At 36.8% G+C, this 21062-nt stretch overlaps 1 protein-coding gene across 1 annotated transcript in view; it reads left to right on the forward strand.

Annotated features, from left to right (window-relative positions):
* Positions 1–21062, forward strand: part of SPON1 (spondin 1) — a 149629-nt gene that overhangs the window by 120444 nt on the left and 8123 nt on the right. Inside the window, exons 7-12 of the mRNA XM_079310145.1 lie at positions 2492–2556; positions 17862–18063; positions 19315–19455; positions 19770–19845; positions 20261–20443; positions 20717–20887. Of these exons, the coding sequence (XP_079166271.1) occupies positions 2492–2556; positions 17862–18063; positions 19315–19455; positions 19770–19845; positions 20261–20443; positions 20717–20887 (838 nt within the window). The remainder of the gene's footprint in view (positions 1–2491; positions 2557–17861; positions 18064–19314; positions 19456–19769; positions 19846–20260; positions 20444–20716; positions 20888–21062) is intronic.

Below are 21062 nucleotides of genomic sequence, written 5' to 3' on the forward strand. Positions count from 1 at the left end.
ATTTTGGTGGGAATTGGAGACTTTGTTTACTTAAATTACTTTAATTAAAGCAAAACTTTGGGAAGATGAATAACACAGGTACAAATACAGGACAGCAAGCAATAAGAAAATGTTAACATTATATTTTTATTATTTAAAAAAGTGGTGTTTATACCTCTACAGTAAATTCTGTGGTTTTTTCAAGGCATTGAAAATTCCTAATTTCCTTCCCTCTTCACTTACTGAGCTCTCAGTCATTGCTTGTCTACTCCTGGTGTTAATTTTTAATTCCAATAGCAGGTGTTGAAATGCTTTCAGACATGACTGATTTTGATACCAGTGACATAATTACTGCCTGCTATTAGATAAGCAGTGCATTACTTTAATAAATGTAACCATCTATGCTCATGACAGACTTTCATTGGGATATAAAATGCACAGTTAATAATTTTGAATGCAAATCTCTTCTCAAGGCAAGAAGATATGCCTGGCTGGAAAGTTTTAGGGTATTGAAACAAGGAAAATTGGAAATTAAGGGAAATTTTGTTGTTTGCAGAGATAGACAATGTCCTTTAACTTCAAACCTTTAATTCATTTAATCAGCTACTTTTTAAAGCACTTTGAGTGGTAAAACTTTCTCCACTTTTGAAAGCATGGAGATGAGAAAAAGGTTGCCCTGGATGAACCTGGATTGTAACAGTGATGAGTATTTTTACACTATTTATTTAATAATTTGTTGTGGTTTCTTTCATTTTCACTTAAAACTAAAAATAAAAAATACCTGAGAGAAAAAGGATTTTCTTGTGTTTAAGTTTAGCTGTTTATTAAATCTCATTAAAAAGTACAAAGCATTCAGTAATACTTCTACCCACCTGCTAGAAGTGAGCAAAATAAAAACAAATCCAGCTGTTATAAAGTCTCTTAAAGCTAAACAGTCTGATAAAGAAGTAACACTTATTTATTCTTTTAATTCAATAATTAACTTGCCATGATCCTGAGTGTGACCCCATCTAACCAAAAACTACTACCTGAAATCATGAAGAAAAAAGATGAACACCAAAATAAACACCCAAAATCTTTCATCTTGTTCTACACTTATTACTATGGTATAAAACCCTCACATTTAAAACCCTTCACCATGTGAAATCACACACTTGTGATTAGCTACACACTCATGATTTTAACTCCAACACTTCAATTTGGGAGCCTTCTCTAAAGCCTCAGGTCAAAAACAGTGTTCTTTAGGGGCTCAATACCAAAAAACCACAAAAAACCTCAAAACTCTGTGTTTCTAAAATCCAACCCTAGATGTGATGAATCTCTCCTGCCTGGACCAGGCTGGGAGAGTGTTGGGCTCACCCAAGGTGTGCCTGCCCCTGAGGATCTGCCTGCTGTTCCCTTTTATCACAAAATTCTCTTTTTTCTACCTGTATCAGTAGTGTGGGAGCTTGGGAGCTTAAATATAAAATATCTTTATACTTGCCTTTGTAGAGCTGGATTTTCAGCTGTCTTTGCTCAGGACACTTCATGTAGTGCAGGATTTTCCCACTTTTATACAAGTGATTTCCAAAAAGTGGCTTTTCCATCCACTCAGGCTAAGGCAGAGGTCATGCCACAATTACATTTCTGAGGCTGGAAGCCTCCTGTGTCACAGAGAGGGCTCTTAGTGCTCTTGCTTTGGTAAAAAGAGGGGCTCAGGAAGGATTGAGAGTGGTAGAAACAACCAGTGGAAGCTGTTTTCTTTGAGCTGGGGTGTGCACTGGCTAGGGCTGGTCTGGGGTGTCAGAATTATTGCTGTCAAGCAAGAAATGTCATTTATCACTAAAGTGAGAGGTCAGCTCTGCTGGAAGTGCCAATTACTGCTGACAGAGGAAGGGGCTTTCTTGCTCTAATTGGGAAATATTTTTAGAAGACAGTAGAAATCATGGGAGTGAGCTGTGAACTTTGTGTCCCTGCAGGTGAATTGCTGGTGTGCATTCCTGAGGGAGGAGGGGAAAATGCTTCTGAACAAGTGTGATAGATGTCTTTTGGGCATCTGAGCCTTGGTAATGGTCTCCTGCCTTTGTCCCGAGTTTATTGCAGCAATATAAAGTTTAAAAGTGCTGATGCAAAGATTAGAGCAGGCTTTAGGAAATAATCCTTGTGCAGATGCTGCTCAAGGATTTTCTGTGATTTTCCAGTGCATAAATGGAGAGCAAAGAGAACCTGCTGCCAGTGCAGTGCATCCACCTTGGGGCCTCTGGAGCCTTCCAGACATCAGGATAACAGATAATACATCACACAGGGTTTTTATCTGTACGTCTTTCATGTATTAAATGCAGTTTTTCTGTCCTTTCTTTGCATCAAGCTGGTGAATTCCTCAGCTCATGATGCCAAACCACCATCATCTGCAAACTTCTGCTGGGGTTTAAATCTCGTGGCCACAGCTTGATCTAGTGCCTTGCACTTTTTTTTTTTCTGCTGTAGAACATACTGTTCTCATGGTAAAAATGTCCTTTGTCTCTTTTCACAGAGTGATGAGGTTCTGACAGTCATCAAAGCCAAGGCACAGTGGCCAGCCTGGCAACCTCTGAATGTGTAAGTAAGTAGGGAATTGTCTGTCTCAAGAGCTTTGTGTTGGGTGAAGAAATAACCTAAACATTTGTTGATAGATTAGCTTGATGAGTTTTTCAACCCCTTTTTTTAATTTTTTTTTTTAGGTGGTGTCTGTTTGCTTTGTTGGTTTTTTGTTTTGTTGTTGTTTTGGTTTTTTTTGCCCCCACATCTGCTTCTCTCTTTCTTTCCTCTTTAGCATCTCTTCATTTTTAACACACTTTGCTTGGCTTGCTGCAGCAGCAGGACTATCCCATGGACAGGGATGTTTATTCAAAGCTTTCTCAAATATATTACACTGCTCTGCATGAAGCAGCAGCATTTTTTTGGCATCCTGTCTCACACTCTGTGCAATGCACTGTTACAGCAAACCCTCATCCCCCAACAAAAAACTCTTAAAGAACTAAATCTTCAAAATATCATGTGAAATACTCCATGATGGTGCTGTAACAGAACCATGGTTGTTTCACCAAGTGAGGCAGGAATTGGCTTCCCAGGATCCTGACTCTGGGCTCTCCAGCACAAGGAGAAAATTCCTTTTTCAGGGTGCTCTTGAAATTCCTGGTGGTTCTGCAGGGAAGATGTCAGAGCAGGCTGTGGATAATTTATCTGCACTTGGCCCAAAGTTCATCCTCATTATCCAAGCCCAAGTGAGTGAGACCTACAAGAAGTGACTGAAGATGAGAACACCATAAAAGGGATCTGAGCTGACAGGAAATTAAATCCTTGGAGAAGCAGGGCAATTAGTTTACTGCAAGACTGTACAGAAAAAAAAATCCTGTTTCCTATTTCCTGGAAGCAGTTAGTGAAGCACTGTGTCTGATTTTGTCACTTCTGTTGCAGGAAATATGTGAAAACTTGAAAGTTGGTTAAATAAACGAAAAAAACAACAAACCTGCAAAAGAGTTTTCAGAAAACATCCCCTACCCTAAAGGGGCTTAGAAACTCTTAAGCAGCTTAGGATTTAAGCTATTCACTTTATCCCTTTCCCCTCTGCAAAAAAAAGGAAAAAAAAAAAAAAAAAAGGTTAGGAGGTGAACTCAGCTTGAATAGTGAAAAGATTTCTGATAGCTGATCCCTCTTTAATCTAGAAAAGAAACCACAATCCAACAAACAAATAAAAAAAGAAAGCCAGAACCAAAGTATCAAAGTATGAAATCCCTCCTAGCATGGAAGCTAAGGGAATTCATGACCAGGAAATGGTTTGGGAAAAGACTTCACCAACCTTGAGAGCAGCTTACCCAACATCAGATGGATTTTCCACACTGGAATATATTTTAACCCTGAGATAGGATTGTAGGCTCTGCACAGGAACTGCAGGTTGGGCTTTTTTGCAAGAAGTCACAGCAATGGCTTAAATTGATGGCTTAAAATAAATCCCTTATTTATAGTCTTGTCCTGGAAGCTCCCAGGATTTGGATTTGGTGCTGTTTGCCATGTAGCAGCTGTGGATAGCACTTTTTTTTCCTTGCTGCCTTCTTTCCATTCTCTCCAAACTAAGACTTTAAAATGGAAACTTTTCCATTGTTCTGCTCTGATGAATTTTTGATCTGAAATAAGCCATTTGTTTTTTCACTCCATTCCTGTGTCTGATGTTTCTGTTCCCAAGGTGAGCAATGCCACCTGGAACTGGCTTTGGCACAGAGCAGGTTTGTGTTTTGGTCACAGAAAAGTGGAGAGAAGAGAGGATCTCCTGCCCCAAAGTCTCAATACATCATTTTGAATATATTACATCACAACAATTAAAGTGTGTTGCCCTAATCATTAATCCTAATTTTATACAGCCCCAAAAAATCTCACAGAAATCTGAGCGTGAGCAACTTCAGGTGCTTTCTAAGCATCTTTCATTCTTTCACAGACATGCCTGCAAATGTTTTTACAACATGTTTTTCCAGTCAATTCTTACCTTTTTTCTGTGGCAGTTCTCACCTTTCAGTAACATCAAAAAGAATAAATCTTGGTATTTTTGCTTTCAAATGCTCTGCAGGGGTTCCCCTAACCCTTCACTTTACAGGTAGGGTTTGATTTTTGGCTTTTTAAACAATATTTTTTTTATCATACTTTGACATGGTGTCCTGCTTTTTGATTCAGCTTAAAAATATGATCTAAGCTGTACAAGAAGACAGAATTTTCAATGTGGTAGATTTCAGATTTTCTATAGTGGATTGTCCTGCTTGAAATTTAGATTAGAGCTGTGCAAGTATTGGATAATAACTCAGAATAAACATTTTTTCTGTTATTATACAGAGCACAACCATCTTGCTAATCAAGAAATTGATTGAAAGTCATAAATATTTTATTTTTTGCATAATCCCTGGTTATGTATGCACTGGATAATAGGTTGTGATAGTAGTGCCAAAGTGGCATTACAGTGTGCCATGACAAACATAAAAACCCTCCCAAATGTGCTTCACAGCAATTATAAAAATGCATATAGTATTTTTTTATGGAGGTGTGTAGTGTCAAAAGTTGGAAAATTCAGGCTGCTCTCACATCAAAGTTTTCCTCATGATTCCATGTCATCTCCCAGTGACAATCATGTGGAAACAACATCCTGCCAAACTTCCCTGCCTGTTTTTGTACATCCTCTCCTTGATGTGCCTGCTCTTTGTCACTCTTTCCCATTTTTATTTTTCTCCCTATCACTCACCTTCATTATCCTCCATTCAGTTTCTTCACTCAGCATGCAGAAAACTCTGCTGAGTTTTTCCCCCACACTGGAGACAGCTTTGGGTGATATTTTGATATTTGTGAAGCAGTTTTGTGGCTCCTGACTGGAAGAGCATCACTGCTAGCATGAGAAGGATGAGTGCCAGACTGAGCAATAAAACATTTTGCTGTTGCTCTTATTTGAATCACCAAGTCATGTGTCTGCAATTCTGATTTTAAAGTATTCTCAGGGAGTGCATTCTTCCTGGAGCACACTGGTATCAGTCTGCAGCACTCTGTCAAATCAAAGCAGTTTTTCTTATCTTTCTTGTATAAACAAGTGCACAGCTCAGTGCTCCCCTTCCTCAGGGCCATGTTGCAGGCAGAGTTAAATTTTATTTTCATGCCCAGCTGCAAATCATTGGCCTTTGGCAGTGTGGAGGATAAAATACAACGAAACCAGATAGTACCACTGCTGTCCAAATCTGCATATCTGGCACTTGGAAAATAAACAAGCCATGACAGAAAAATGTGGGATAAAGAAGGCAAGACTTTTAAAAGATAAAATGCAGCAAATTCACTGGGAGCTTTTAAAACTTTTTAAAATGTTTTCTCTAATTCCCTTTCCTAAAATATATGCCATTTTTTGGTTTGTTTTTTTTTTTTTTTTGTTACTCTTTTATTCCTTTGATTTTAAATCTGAACACAAAAGGAATTGTGTTGTATTTGAATCATATTGTATTTGAATTGTAATGCTTGTTCCTAATGGAATGGAATGGAAATCTGAAATTTCTAATGGAATGGAATCTGAAATTCCATGCCCATGCACATCCTACCACTGATAAATACAAACACAGATCCCACACAGGATGGAAATTATTCTCCAGTATTTAAATTTAAAGTTTAGTAGGTCAACCTATAGAAAAGTCATTTCAATGCAAAAATTCAATGTATTTTACCTTGGTCAGCAGCATGGTGAGAGTACTTGAAACATATGAAATGTACATAGGATTTTTCACACTTCTCTCTCACTTTTATCTTTTATTCTTTATAATTATGGATGGAAGGATTTAGCCCAAAGTTTATAAATTAGTGTGGTTAGCTCATTATCCCCTAAAATTATCCCATCTCTTTCTGTGTCAAGTTTTGCATGCTTGTTGTCTCTTTTCTCTGTCCACAAAGATGTTAGAGCAGTTTTTTTCTGGTTTGCATGGAGGAAATAGGACAACATATTCCTAAATACGGGGTTTTTTGGAATTTTTTTGCTGTTTTTTTTCCTTACTTCATTGTAATTTGCTGCTGGTCCTGTGCCCATACAACTTTTCTTCCTTGAAACATTGACATTAAATTCAAAATAAATGGAGTAGTTCTTGAGAATCAAACTTTCAAGGAGAATTTCTTTTTGTGGTGTCCTATAAAATAAATATGTGATTTGAGGAATCCTGTTAAGATTTTCAGAAAATCAGATAGAGTTAATCTTATTTTTCAGGATTTAGGTAATTGATCAGTGTATCTCTCTGTCTGCAGAATTTGAGAAATGAATTTACTAATTGATCAGTGAGAATTATCTATTTCTCTCTAAGCTGCACATGTGGCTAAAAATACATGCATATAAACCACATCCAAAGCTGTCATTTTCCTTTTAATAAGACTTGTATTTAAAAAAATATTTGTGGGCTGAAATCAAAATCAGTTGTTCTACCTACATTTGGAGTGATTTGTTTTTGGAGAGATTAATGTGGACACTGTTGGAGGAAAAAGAAACAGATGCACAGAGTGAATTTGTGGCCTTGATCAGTGATTTTACTGGAGGAAAAAGATTTTTTTTTTTTTTTTTTAAATCTCCCTGTTTAATTGTTGCATCAGATTTTGGTGAAACCAAGCTGATTATTCCCTTGTATCATGTTTTAATTTTGAGACAGTCCACTGCATTTATTTATTATAAATAAATTTCAATCAGCATTAAGAGGGAAGGATTCAAATCAATGCAACTTTCAGCTTTGATAACAGAGAGACTTTAGACAAAAAATAATGAAATACCCAGAGCCCTGGAGACTTGGCAGTGTCAGAATTAATGTAAGTTCATTCTGGGAATTAATCTTCCTAGAATGTCTTATTGATAGGACTACCCACAAATACCAAACCAAATTCCTCAGAGCTTGCAAACTAAAATTCATTGGAAAATTTCCTGTTCATCCACTTGAAATACTTGAAATAGTGCCTTTATTTATTCATAAAATATTATGAACTCACAAAAGTTTAGTTTTGCATTAGGTGAGTAAATTCTGGGTTTTGTTGCTCATTTCCAGTTGATGTAACCCTTGTGCTGTCCCATTAAGAGTGATTAAATTATATCCTGGCTTGCCATGCAATAAATAAATAGCTGCCCATAAATAGGTGATTTTGGTATCAGAATGTAATTTATAAATATGTACAATAGAAATGAGTGAATTATTCAGTTGCTCAATTAATCAAATCCTCAGACTACCCAACAGAGATTTTAAAAAACCAACAAAACCCCACATTTGAACATGCAGACTTGTGTTTGGGTTTAAATGGCATTCAGAAAGGCAAAATACAGATGAGCTGCAATTAACCAGCTGTAACAGGCATTGTCTGAATTATATTTGTTATTGTCTCCAAAGGGATAAGAAAAGCTCATATCAAAGTCCTTTAATCATCTCTGCACTGGATGCCATTAATACTTAGTTATACAAATTGATTATAAACACTGTTCCACCTAATGATTTGAAAAATAAATCACACATGGGTAATTTTTTCTTGTGTGGCTAAGAGTCAACAGAGGGTTATATAAAAACAAGGAAGATTATTAATTATTCCTCCTTCTTACATTCCTTGCAATGCTTGTTTTTCATGCTTCTTGTTAGACATTTTCTCCTAGGTGAATTCTGCATTAATCTGGTTTCCACTTCCTCTGTACTTTTAAAATATTAAAGCTTGTGTCCAAGTTTTTATCTCCTTCCATGGCTGCATTTAACCCATTGAACACCTTATGGTGTGCCTGTGGTTTAATTACCTTGAAGTATATTTTAATTTTTTAAAAAATGAGTGTTAACTCTTAGTGTGAAAGTAACAGCATCACTCCTTAGAGTAAAATGGACAGCTCAAAAAGAATAACTGATATAAAACTGAAATATAAATTCAGTGCTGAGGTAGAACCTATTGCCTGAAGCAAACTTTAATGAACTTTTAGGGATTCTTGGGGCAAAAATATCTTTTGTTGTTGATTGCAGCTAATAGCTTGCAGCAGCAAAAAGTCTCTGACCAGGATGGTGTGAACATTATTTGGCACATGGTTGGGAAATCAGCCAAAAACCCCAAACCAATCACTGCCCTTAGAGCAGCATCATCCCTGTGCCTGAATTCACAGAAACATCATCAACAGCAGCTGCAGGCAGGGCAGCCAAACTTCCAGCAAGGAAATAATGCCATGTGCACAATCCCAGCCCATTGATAACAAGGAAATCCAAAAGGAAATCCAAGTGCTGGCAGCCAAGGTGTGAGGAATTGAAATGAGGAGCAGGCTGGTGAATTGTCTGAGCTGCAAATTCACTCTCATTGTAACCAGTGAAATCTGGTTATAATTGACATCTCATTGGATTTATGTGATCCTAAAAGAAAATACCTTTTTTTTTTTTCCCCCTGAAGAGTTGTGATGTGGTTTTCTCTTGACAGATGAATTGATTTAAATTTTGAGATGCTTGAAAGTATTTTTTAAATTCCCTAAGTGCTCTCCAGCTCTAGCTACACTGTTATAACAAAAGTTGTAATGCTGTATTGTATGAGCCATATTTTCCTTTCAACAGGCACTCTGGGAATATTTTAAAAATATTTTGTGTGAGATATGTCTTGTCTAAACCTAAACCCTTGCATGCTAAGTATGCAGATTGAAATTTTCATGCCAAGCTGGAGGAAAATACAATGTTTGACTTGTGTTTAGAATGTTCTAATAGCTGTTTATGGACTGAAGTTTTGGGTTGCCATCCTTTGGAAAAAAATGACTTGACAATCAAAGAGTTGAAAAACTCCTTCAGCTCTGACCAAGTTTAATGAATGCACAGAAATCTCAGGGTTCCTGTGATTGCTTGGACCTGAATTTATATAATATATAAATATAAATATAAATAATATAAATATAGAATAGAATAGAATAGAATAGAATAGAATAGAATAGAATAGAATAGAATAGAATAGAATAGAATAGAATAGAATAGAATAGAATAGAATAGAATGTGTAATATATAAACAGGTGCAGATGTGAAAACCTCATTGTTTATCACAATAAAAATGTTTCCTTACCTCAATTAAAAGTAAAAAAAAACCCAACTTGAAACCCTGAAATTAAAAAAAAAAAATTGTTAAATTCAAGCTGGTTTCCTCAGAAACTAACTTCTTTAAAGTAAAAGCATTCTTAGGATATAACAAAGACATTGTGCAGTGATGATCAAAACTCTGTGTCTTTTAAAAACTCAGGTTTCACACTCAACTCCTCAGAAGGGAACAGGAGTGCAGTCTTTAAAAATTAATATTCCTGGCTTTGGATTTGCAGTGGATCTAGTGAGACATAAGCTTTGGAAGCAACAATCAATAATCCCAGAACTTCCTAATCATTTTATGGTACCCACTCCTATGAAAAGTTATGTCAAGAAAAAATGAAAATATGATGGTGCCACTAGAGCCTGTGTCTTCACTTTTTATTTCTGTAAATCTCTGGAGGGTCTTTTTTTTCCCCCCAGGAATCCTTATTTCTCTTGTCACCTCCCACTGTCACATTGTGCTGTCTACCCTAAAATGGGGTGAGAGCCAAAATCTGTCAATCCTGCTGGAAGTGAAGTTTCCTTGCCCAACATGACAGAATGGTACCAGGGAACATTTTCAAAGTTTGGAGGGTTTGTGGATAAAATGCCAAGAATGAGGAGGCCAGACAGAGTCTCCTGTTTCTATGGCAACACAGTGATGGGTCTGGCTCAGCTATTTTCTCCTTTTATTGATTTTATAGATAACTGGGATTCATCCAGTGAAGTTTAATGCTGTCAAAAAATAGAATCCCAATCCCCAATCTAATCAGAAACAATAATGCAATATAAAAAACCCAAAATACAGGGGGAAAGTCAGCTGTGACTTTTGATAACACACAAAGAGAAATACATAAATTTCTCTGGAGCTCAAAATAATTCCGAGTGCTCAGCTCTGCATTTGGCTAATGCAGAAAATGATGTCAGAAAATTTCCTGTGCTGAAAATTTCCTCATTCCTTCACAGTGTTGGTGTCCTGTCCTACAGACCCCAAACCCTCAGGTGATCCCCACCTGTGACTTTGCAAGGTTTAGTTGTGTCCCTGAGCTCCTGGCAGCTGTTTTTGTTGAATGAACAATTTATCCATCAGCAAACCCAACCAAAGCACTTTTCTTAAAAGGCTTTGACTTCAAAATGGAAACTTTCATGCAAGAATTGGACCTAAATGGAACATTTTTTTTTCTTTTCTCTTGAAAAGATAAATTCTGTTTAGTGCTTTAGGGTTTCTTTAAATATAAATTTACTTTTTTTTTCCACAAAGTAGACATATTTGTCACACCAAAAATCTCAGAAGATACATCTCAGTGATAACACATTTTTTTAAAATCCATATAGAATAACAGGCATTTCTATTTGAGACAGGGTGAGATTGGGCTCAAAGTGCATGTATATATTTGGATAACTAATGTAAGAAAAATTCTTTAATCATGTGAATTTCCATTTTACTGGTACTTGAGAGGAGTGAGTAAACCCAACAACACACAACTTGGTTGCTCTATTTTAATGTCTCTACAGAGCTCCATTTAAATGAGAAAATAACTCAGTCTCTTATTTTTTCCCAGACATCAGGACAAAACACTGCTGAGTTGTGTTTTGGCAGCTCAAGGTGACAAATTCCTGCCTCTCTTGGCATCCATCCCCATGCTGTTGTGAAATACCCTGTTACCTAAATCCATGTCAGCTGAGTGCCATTCAGAGTTATGTGCATTTATTAAGTGTTGACTAAAAAAAAAAAAAAAAATCCAAAAATTACATCACACTTGTAAAAAAGAATTATCTTAAGTGCAGTGGGTATTACTGAGACCCAGGAAAACTTCATTGTCTGACAGATGGTCTGACACCCACGTTAAGAAATTCATAATCCAATCTCAAGGAGAAAAAAAAAAAAAAAGTTCTAGGTAAGAACATATGTGTTTGTTGGAAAAGAAAAAAAAAATTGTATCGATCATGTTTTTGTAAGATCAAGCACATATGGCAGCTCCATTTTCTGTCACCATTTATTTTCTGCTTAAAATTCAAATGTCACTAGACAAGGAAATAATTGAGTATTAAAACGTTAGGAAAGAATGAACTAAGAAAAATCCCTGCAAGAGATTTCTATTTGTTCATGGAAATTAGTGGCCATCCAGTTAAATCAAACTTCCTGCAAACATCTCATCTATTGCTTTTTTATTTTTTCCCTCTACACGTTCCTCCCATTGGTAGTTACAGTTTTATGGCTATGTCCCAACCATCTGCTGTCTTTCCTTGAGCCAGAATAATTTCCCTTTATAATATGGTGAGTAATCACATCAGCATCATTTCCCTGCCATTACACGTGTGCTCACTAATCCTGCCTCCCCATTCTTGTGAAAATACTCACTGGGCAACTGGGATGATTTGCCATTTCAATTTCTAGTGAGCACAACTCTATTTGCAAAATTTCAACCTGCTAATTGTTGCCCCTTTGCATTTTGCTATTAATGAAATGATAATTAAATGTTTATTCTGATTCTCATCTCCAGACACCAGCAGGTTGGGTGGAGAGGGATGCTGGGTGAACTGGGATCAGCATTGTGTTAATTAAGGTGCTGGGCATTTTCAGAAATGAGGAAATTCCCAACTTAGCATATTTGCAAATTAAATGGTTTTGAGAAGCAGGACAATATTACTTTAAAATTCTTTAAAGGCTTTTGAAGGATTTTTTAGATATTCAATTTTTTAGGTATTCCAGTCAATAGCCTCGTGGTATCTTTTGTTAAAAGGAGATGTTTGCTGTGATCTAATACTCAGAAAAGTTTATAGCAAATCAGAGTTTGTTGCTAAGAAATCATAAATAGATCTGTGCTGTTTATCTGCTGTTGTGAAGACCTAGTAAATAATCCAAGAAGGGACACAAAGCTCTTCTAAGCAGGAGTAAATATTAAATAACCACACCTTGTTTGTGATAATCTGCAAAGAACACAAAAATCCACCCTTTCAGAAGCTGCAATCCTAATTTGAGGTTTTTCTTGGAGTGTAGAAAACCTGCTCACATTTGTTAATCACATCATTAAGGTATGCCCATCCATGAATGAAGGCATTAAATCAAATATCTCATGTGTTAATGAATAAATATTTCATTATTATCTACAGTAGCAATGCAGGCATGCTAAGAGGACAGTATAAAAAATGCCTGTACAAAGTCCCTTCCTTTTGTAATGCTGTGTAAAAGCACTCAGATTAATGATATTTTAGAGCAACATTTGTTCTGATGAGTGCTTTGAATGCCAGTGGTAATGATATAATCCCCTAGTTCAATATATAAAACAATATCCATCCCTTTTAATTGGTTATAGCAACATCCTCATTTTAAAACCTGACACACAGCAAGGTGAGAAGTTGTCATGTGGGGATTTTGCAATCCAAAAGCTAAATGTGTAAGAAGTTTCCTGTATTTCTCCATTCATTCCTTGTGAAATAAAATGGCCAAACTCCTACTGTCACCACCTCTGTTTTGGTGCTCAGAGAAACCAACAGCTTGCCATTAATGTGCTTTTCAACTTTTTATATTTTTATATTTTCCATTCAGTTTGAGATCTTAATTATCTTCCTTTCTTTTTTTTTTTTTGTTTGAAGTTACTTCACTTTTCAAGGTGTTCTGATTTAAAGTGTGTTCAATGAAACAGATGTTGTGTAGGGGCTGCTGGTGGAAGTTCAAGGGTGGGAAGTGTGTTTCCATGCTCACAGTGTTATTTGTATCAACAACAAAAGGTCCTAAAGATGAGTAAATAGGGATGTCCATCCTGGAAATTGGAGATGTGATGCAGTGCAAGTCTCTGAAAGAAGCAGGATGCTGCTTTTGTTTCCTAGAGGTAGAATGGAAAGCCCATTGGGTATTTCTGAAGATATTCAGTTTTAAATCAGCTGAACACTTAATTTAAAAAAAAATTAAAAAGTGTTTTCCAATCAGGAGGACCACTGAGACAAAAGCAGTGGCAATGTGGTTCAGTGCTTTCAGCCTCTGCCTCTGATCAGATTTAGAAGAGTTTCTCTGTTTCCACTTTTTTCTTTCTATTTGAAAAGGAAGACTGTGCTGCATCATCCTGGGCACAGATCAGATCCTGGTACACTCAAATGAATCTAAGTTCCAAACCCTAAAAATGGGGTTATGGTGATTATACCTTAACACAACTCTGAAAAAATCTGAAGAGGTGTAAAATTAGAATTGAATTTCAAACAGGGGTAAAATCTCAACCCTATAAATGGTCTTATTACCTAAAAAAAAAAAAAAAAAAAAAATTAATATGCTCTGCCTTTTGCTTCTTTTCTACTTGCTACACAAAGTTTTATTTTCCCAAATATAATTTTTGCTGTTTTTATTCAGCAACTCTACACAACCACCTTCCTCATGCATGCCCTCTCACCTTTCTCATGGACCTCAGCAGAACACAAAAATATTGATTCAACACTCAAAAAAATGTGTTTTGCAGCAAGCTGTGTTTTCTGTTGGTTTGTCAAGGACTTCCTTAACCCCCACCCCCAGTAGTGATAACAACTAGGTTGTCACTTAGGGAGAAAACTTGTGAAGCAAAATCATGTTTGTGCTCTTTCAGCCTTAAAAGAGAGGAAAAAAAAAACCAAAACAATAAAAAAACACAATCCAAAACACCATAAAGTGCAAACACACAAAAATGGGGAGGAAAAAAAACCAGGGGGAGTAAAAGGGACACATTTGTCTCTTGCAGAAAATTCACAAGTTATTTCCACTTTAGACTTCCTCAACCTGTTGCAGATGAACACTGTCTAGAATTTTTAAAGAGAGAAGAGATGATCCAAATTCCTATTTCATGCATAGTGTTGACAATATTGAAAAAAAAAATAGTTTGGTTTAGGGTGGACTGAATACATTTTTGTCCTGGTTTCCTTCATGGAGATCACAGTGCAGTCTAGGGCATTGAAGCCAGATGTGTTGCTGAAGGATGCAAGGAAGAATTTGGTTCCTGCCAGTTTCATCAATCTGTCATTCATGTGGATACTGGAAACAGCTGAAATTTGTCAGATTATTTAAAAGCTAACAAAACCCCCCAAAGGTTTGTTCAAGTTTGTATCCATATTCCTTACAAGTATTTGCATGCATTTGGAAAATGTCTGAACAGGAGTGGAGGGAGAGAAGAAAGAGAAAGAGAAAGGGAAAGAGAAAGAGAAAAAGAGAAAGAGAAAGAGAAAGAGAAAGAGAAAGAGAAAGAGAAAGAGAAAGAGAAAGAGAAAGAGAAAGAGAAAGAGAAAGAGAAAGAGAAAGAGAAAGAGAAAGAGAAAGAAAGAGGAGAGGAGAGAAGAGAAAAGAGAAGAGAGAGAAGAGAGAAGAAGAGAAGAGAAGAGAAGAGAAGAGAAGAGAAGAGAAGAGAAGAGAAGAGAAGAGAAGAGAAGAGAAGAGAAGAGAAGAGAAGAGAAGAGAAGAGAAGAGAAGAGAAGAGAAGAGAAGAGAAGAGAAGAGAAGAGAAGAGAAGAGAAGAGAAGAGAAGAGAAGAGAAGAGAAGAGAAGAGGAGGTTCCATTTGTCCTCTATGAATTTTCAATTTCTGTTTTAACTTGTTGCAGGATAAAATTCAGTAAAGTGGCCATAACATTTTCTAACTGCCCTAAGAAAGGAGCAGAAGATCAGTGATTTTTGGCAAAGTGCTCTGAACTGGAAAATGATGGCAGGCCAAAGTTGACTGATATTTAACACAACCAGAGTCCTGGAGTCAGAGTGAATCTCACTGGAGTGTTCCTTAACAGGGTTTCAACACTCACCTAGTTATAATTTAGATACAGATATAAGTTAAGTACACACATATTTTTATTTATATTAACATAGTGATGCATATTATGTATATTATAAGTCTCCATCTAAAGATCAGCTACACAAACACACATCTCTCTGTTATTTTTACAGTGTATTGCTTACCCTGCTTGAAATACAGAATTCCTATAGGGAATTCATAGAAACCCTTGTAATGCAGTAAATCCTTTAGCTACTTTAAGTCAGCTAATAGGCTTTTTAAAACTAATCACAGTTCTGTGCTTGACAAATATATCAGGATACTGCATTTACTGAGGGAAGTTGATACTGTCATTCATTATTTTATGACTTTGCATTAGACAAACTGAAATCAGACTTCTATCTCTACTAGGAAAAAAAAATAATTTGCATTTCTTTCTGGGAAATGCAGGATTAATGACACCAAACTCTTCTACCCAGAGTCTTTAAATCAATGTAAGATAATTTACACAGTAAGAAACAACTTCTAAAGACTCTGGAACAGAAGTGGCCAGAATATTTTACACATTAGCAAATTCTTCTTAACTTGCCTCTTAAAGGGAAATTAAACATGCTAACTTTTAGATATCTTACTTTTGAAACTTTGTGATAACTACTAAAAGTTAATGTCTTTGAGCTGTTCTGGTTTTCTGAATGTAACGAGAGTGCTTTGAGTCAGAAAAAAAAAATCCACAAATAAATACCACATTTTAATAAGCATTTATAGGAATAATAAACTTGTTATGACTACAGCAGAACAGTTTCTGTTCACTACTATGCATGCATGGGCATTATTATTGGTTACCTAACTCTAATAGGAAGGACAAATAAGATTGTAAAAATGTCTCACATTTAAAATAAATGTGGTCTTTAGATGCCCTGAACCAGTGTACTTTGGCATAAAATTGAAAGAATAAAAACCAATAAAACCTCGACTTGGCTCAAGTCCTGCAAGTGAAAAAAAATTGGGTTGATATCAGGCCAGGATTTAGAACAGAATTACCAAAATAATATTTTAAATAATTCTGCATTTGTTGTTTCTCACCAGAAAAATGCCAGGAAGGGCTCCATGAATAGCAGCCTCCAGTGATTTTAAATAATAAAATGTATAGATTTTATTTATGAATTTAATAAAAATTGATGTGGAGCTGCTGTCAGCATGGCAGGGTGATTTGGCAGGGGTGGTTCAGCAGATCCTTCCCCAGGGATGCCTGACAAAGGCATGCACAGGGGCATTCTCACATCCTCTGCCAAAATCTTGGCTGAACCCTCCAGGGTTCAGTGACCCCCATCTCTCACTTCCATGAGCATTAAAACTTCATTAATTCTTACAGTAGCACTTCCAAGAAATTTTGGCATTAGAACTCATATTAGCTGAGGGAGTGGGGGTAAAAAGTGTCCCAGCAATCAAAGTAGTTCTCTGCAATTAGCCCAAATGTTTGCAAATGTTTTGACAGATGTTTTTATTATCATCATCCCACTAATGCACATGCACGTTGCTGCAGCTCTGTATTTCTATATCTATTATACTTCTGTATATATTATAATTTTATATCTATTATAGTTCTATATCTATTTTACTTCTGTATCTATTATACATCTATATTGATTGTATTTCTGTGTCTATTACATTTATATATCTAGTACATGTCTATATCGATTATATTTCTGTATCTATTATATTTCTATAACTATTCTACTTCTGTATCTGTTATACATCTATATCTATTATACTTCTGTATCTATTATATTTCCGTATCTGTTATACTTCTATATCTATTATGCATCTATATCTATTTTATTTTTATATCTATTATACTTTGATATCTATTATACATCTATATCTATTTCTATACCTATTATACATCTATATCGATTATATTTCTATATCTGTTATATATCTATATCTATTATATATCTATTTCCATATCTATTATGCATCTATTTCTATTATATTTATCTATTATATTTACCTATTATACTTCTATGTTTATTATATTTCTATACCTATTATACATCTATATCTATATATAGATGTACATATATATATATAGATCTACATCTATATATATTTCTATATCTAGTATATATCTATACCTATTATATATCTATTTCTATATCTATTATGCATCTATATCTATTATATTTCTGCATCTATTATATTTCTATATCAATTATATTTCTATATCTATTTTACTTCTATTATACATCTATATATACATCTATATATACATCTATATATACATCTATATCTATTATACTTCTGTATCTATTATTTATCTATTATACTACTATATCTATTATATATCTATACCTATTTTATATCTGTTTCTATATCTATTATACATCTATATCGATTATACTCCTATATCTATTATACTCCTATATCTATTATATTTCTATATCTATTATACGTCTATATCAATTATATCTCTGTATCTATTCTATTCCTACACATGCAATATTCCTGTCTCCACTGAATTTCCCCCGTTGAGGTGCAGACCCCGTGGTCTGCTGTCCCATCCCTGGCAGCTCAGTTGCTCACCCTGCTCTCTGCATTTGCAGGAGAGCTGCTCCCTCTGCTGAGTTCTCTGTGGATCGCCACAGGCACCTGATGTCCTTCCTCACCATGCTGGGCCCCAGCCCCGACTGGAATGTGGGGCTGTCTGCCGAGGATCTCTGCACCAAGGACTGTGGCTGGGTGCAGAAGGTGGTGCAGGATTTGATCCCCTGGGATGCTGGCACCGACAGTGGTGTCACCTATGAGGTACAGGCACCATCTGTCATTTCTTCAAATCACAGACAATATTGTCTTTCACACCTCAGAGCAGTGAAGCAGGAAAGCACTTTGAGTGGTGCTGCCCATGCCTTTATGCTTTTTACTCTTCTAAAAATTTTTCTTGAAGTGAAATAAAATTAATTTAAACAGATGGTAACTTCACTGTCGGTTGTTTTGATGCCTCAAGTTTCAGCTTTCATATTTTCCACATTGTCCTGCGTTAGAATATAACTCTGAACTTCATATAAAGTTTTAACAAGTTCTCCTCACAGTGTTGTCAGACAAAACAATCCTTTTCCAGCCCCAGAACCAAGGAGCAGCTTCAGCCCAAAAAGTCCAAGCAGCAGGGAATTGAGGAGAGAATCTGGGAGGATGGGACTGCAGGACCCTGGAGCTGGAATTGGACAATTAACCCCAATATGGAAATGGACCAAAACTTATAAAAATGTGAAAATTCATGACTCTGGGTCCATCTTGGGTGTAGCCCTGGCCAGGCTCTTGCGCTGCCCAAGGAGAATCCTTTGAGGGGCTTTTAATAAATCCCTGCTTTATTTTCCTTTAACTCTGTCCAGCCTCTGTTCCTGGCAGCCTCTTCAGGCACCAGTTTTGCCTGAGTTCCTTCAGCATTAGTACTGACATTCCCCTGGGGAATTACTAGCACAGAAGGAGAGGATGGGTAAGATTGGAACAAGCATCTGGCCCAACCTCCCTATTTAAGCAGGGTCATGCTACCTCCCTATTTAAGCAGGGTCATGCTAGAGCAGGTTGTAGGATTTTGTACAATTCTTGAGTATCCCCAGTAAGGGAGGCTCTGCACCCACTCTGGGCAATCTTTTCCAGGGCTTGGTCACAGCACAGTAAAGAATTTCTCATTTCTGTTCACTGTTTTATTTATCTGTTCAATAAGCAGGGGGCTTTGGTCAAAGCCAAGCTTTTGGGTTCTCCCCCTTTTTGTACAGACCAAAGCAGTGCCATCAGCAGCTACATCAGCTCGAGCCTGGGGCTGGTTCAATCCCATGCCAACTATTTCTGACAGCAAAGCAGAACAAAACCACCACCAACAAAACCAAAACAAACTAAAAACCCCACAGAAACAAAACCAAACCAATCCCCATACCAGTCAGTATGGATGTACCAAGTTCACCTCACATTGGAATTTTGCAGTTTAGCATTTCAGAGAAGCTTTAATTACTATTGGTTTCTTTTATAACTTTTTTTTTTTTTCATTTTTGATTGCAGTCTCCTAACAAACCTACAGTGCCTCAGGAGAAGATCAGACCTCTTACAAGCTTAGATCATCCTCAAAGCCCATTTTATGATCCAGAGGGAGGATCTATCAAGCTGGTGGCCAGAGTTGTCATTGAGAGAATTGCACGAAAGGTAGAATATCTATAAGCAAAATTCTCAATTTGTAAACCAAATAAATAAATAAATTCTTTCTGCACCTTCCCTCCAAATCTACACTCCTCACCCTACCCACAACAAAGATAATGGCAGAAAAATATTAAGCTGTCTTAAGATATTAGTTCTCCTAAATCTGGCTGTTATTTCATCTGCTTAATTGAGGATTTTTTTTTATGTATGCCTAGGAATTCAGAGAGAAAAAGGTGCTGCAGACACAGCAGTGCCTCACAATGGGTTTAACCCTTCATGGATGAGTTTCCTCTCTTCACAACCTTTTTTTTTTTTTGCAGGGAGAGCAGTGCAATATTGTTCCTGATAACATAGATGATATTGTGGCAGATCTAGCACCAGAGGAAAAAGAAGAAGGTACATTTGAAATTAGTTTGTGCATTGCTAATAATTTATATTTTGTTCCATTCCCCACTGTCATTTGTAGATAAGGTACAAAACTGACTTAGGGGCAAAAATTCCCCTCAAACAGTGATTTAGGTTTTCATCTTTTCTGGTCTCTTCTATTTTTTCTTGAAAAGAAATTGCATGTATACCAAGGAGATGAGAATAACAATACAGGCAATAAAAGAGAGAAGATTTTGGGGGTTCAGATAATTTTTTTTAAGAAAGTTGGCAACGGGCAATTATTTTTTCTTTTCGGCTAAAATGGAGAAGATAGAATGCAGGTGGAAATAATGTGTCCTGTTAGAATGTAAAGTAATGATCAGCCAGGTAAAGGGAAGAAAAATATGAGAGGATTTGTAATGCAATGGCTTTCTTCACTTTTCAGATGACACCCCTGAGACTTGCATATACTCAAACTGGTCCCCATGGTCAGCTTGCAGCTCCTCTACCTGTGAAAAGGGCAAGAGGATGAGGCAGAGAATGCTGAAAGCTCAGCTGGACCTCAGTGTGCCCTGCCCAGACACCCAGGACTTCCAGCCCTGCATGGGTCCAGGCTGCAGTGATGAAGGTAACAGGAATGGGAGGAGAATTCCTGGTAAAATCCACGGTAAAATCCACTTTTCCTTCCAGGTTCTCAAGGATGTGGGTTGCTGTAATGTGGCTTTGGGTTGTGGCCATGAGAAAAGTGCTGTGGAGCATGAGTGGGAGCTGCCTGTGGTGAATGCTGCATCTCACAGGAGCACAGAGGGCAGGATGAGGGATGCACTGGAGGAGAGGGCAGCACCAAAGGGGTGATGCACAAAGTTCTGTGCAGCCCACAGCTGGAATCCCTGTCTTTCAGATGGCTCCACCTGCATGATGTCAGACTGGATTACGTGGTCCCCCTGCAGCGTGTCCTGTGGGATGGGCACCAGATCCAGGGAGAGATATGTCAAGCAGTTCCCTGAGGATGGCTCCATGTGCAAGGTGCCCACTGAGGAGACTGAGAAGTGTGTTGTAAATGAGGAATGCTGTAAGTATTTCAGTCAGCTTCACAAAATCCACCCAGCAGCAGGAGCACTGCCCAAATCATTCGTTATATGAGTCTCACTGGGGTCCCACAGAGCTTTTCAATACCATAATTAATGACTTGGATGCAATTGGAAGATATACTAGATGATTCAAAAACTGGGCCCTGCAGAGAGACC

This window comes from Erithacus rubecula (genome assembly GCF_903797595.1).
Source record: "Erithacus rubecula genome assembly, chromosome: 6".
Lineage (NCBI taxonomy): Eukaryota > Metazoa > Chordata > Aves > Passeriformes > Muscicapidae > Erithacus > Erithacus rubecula.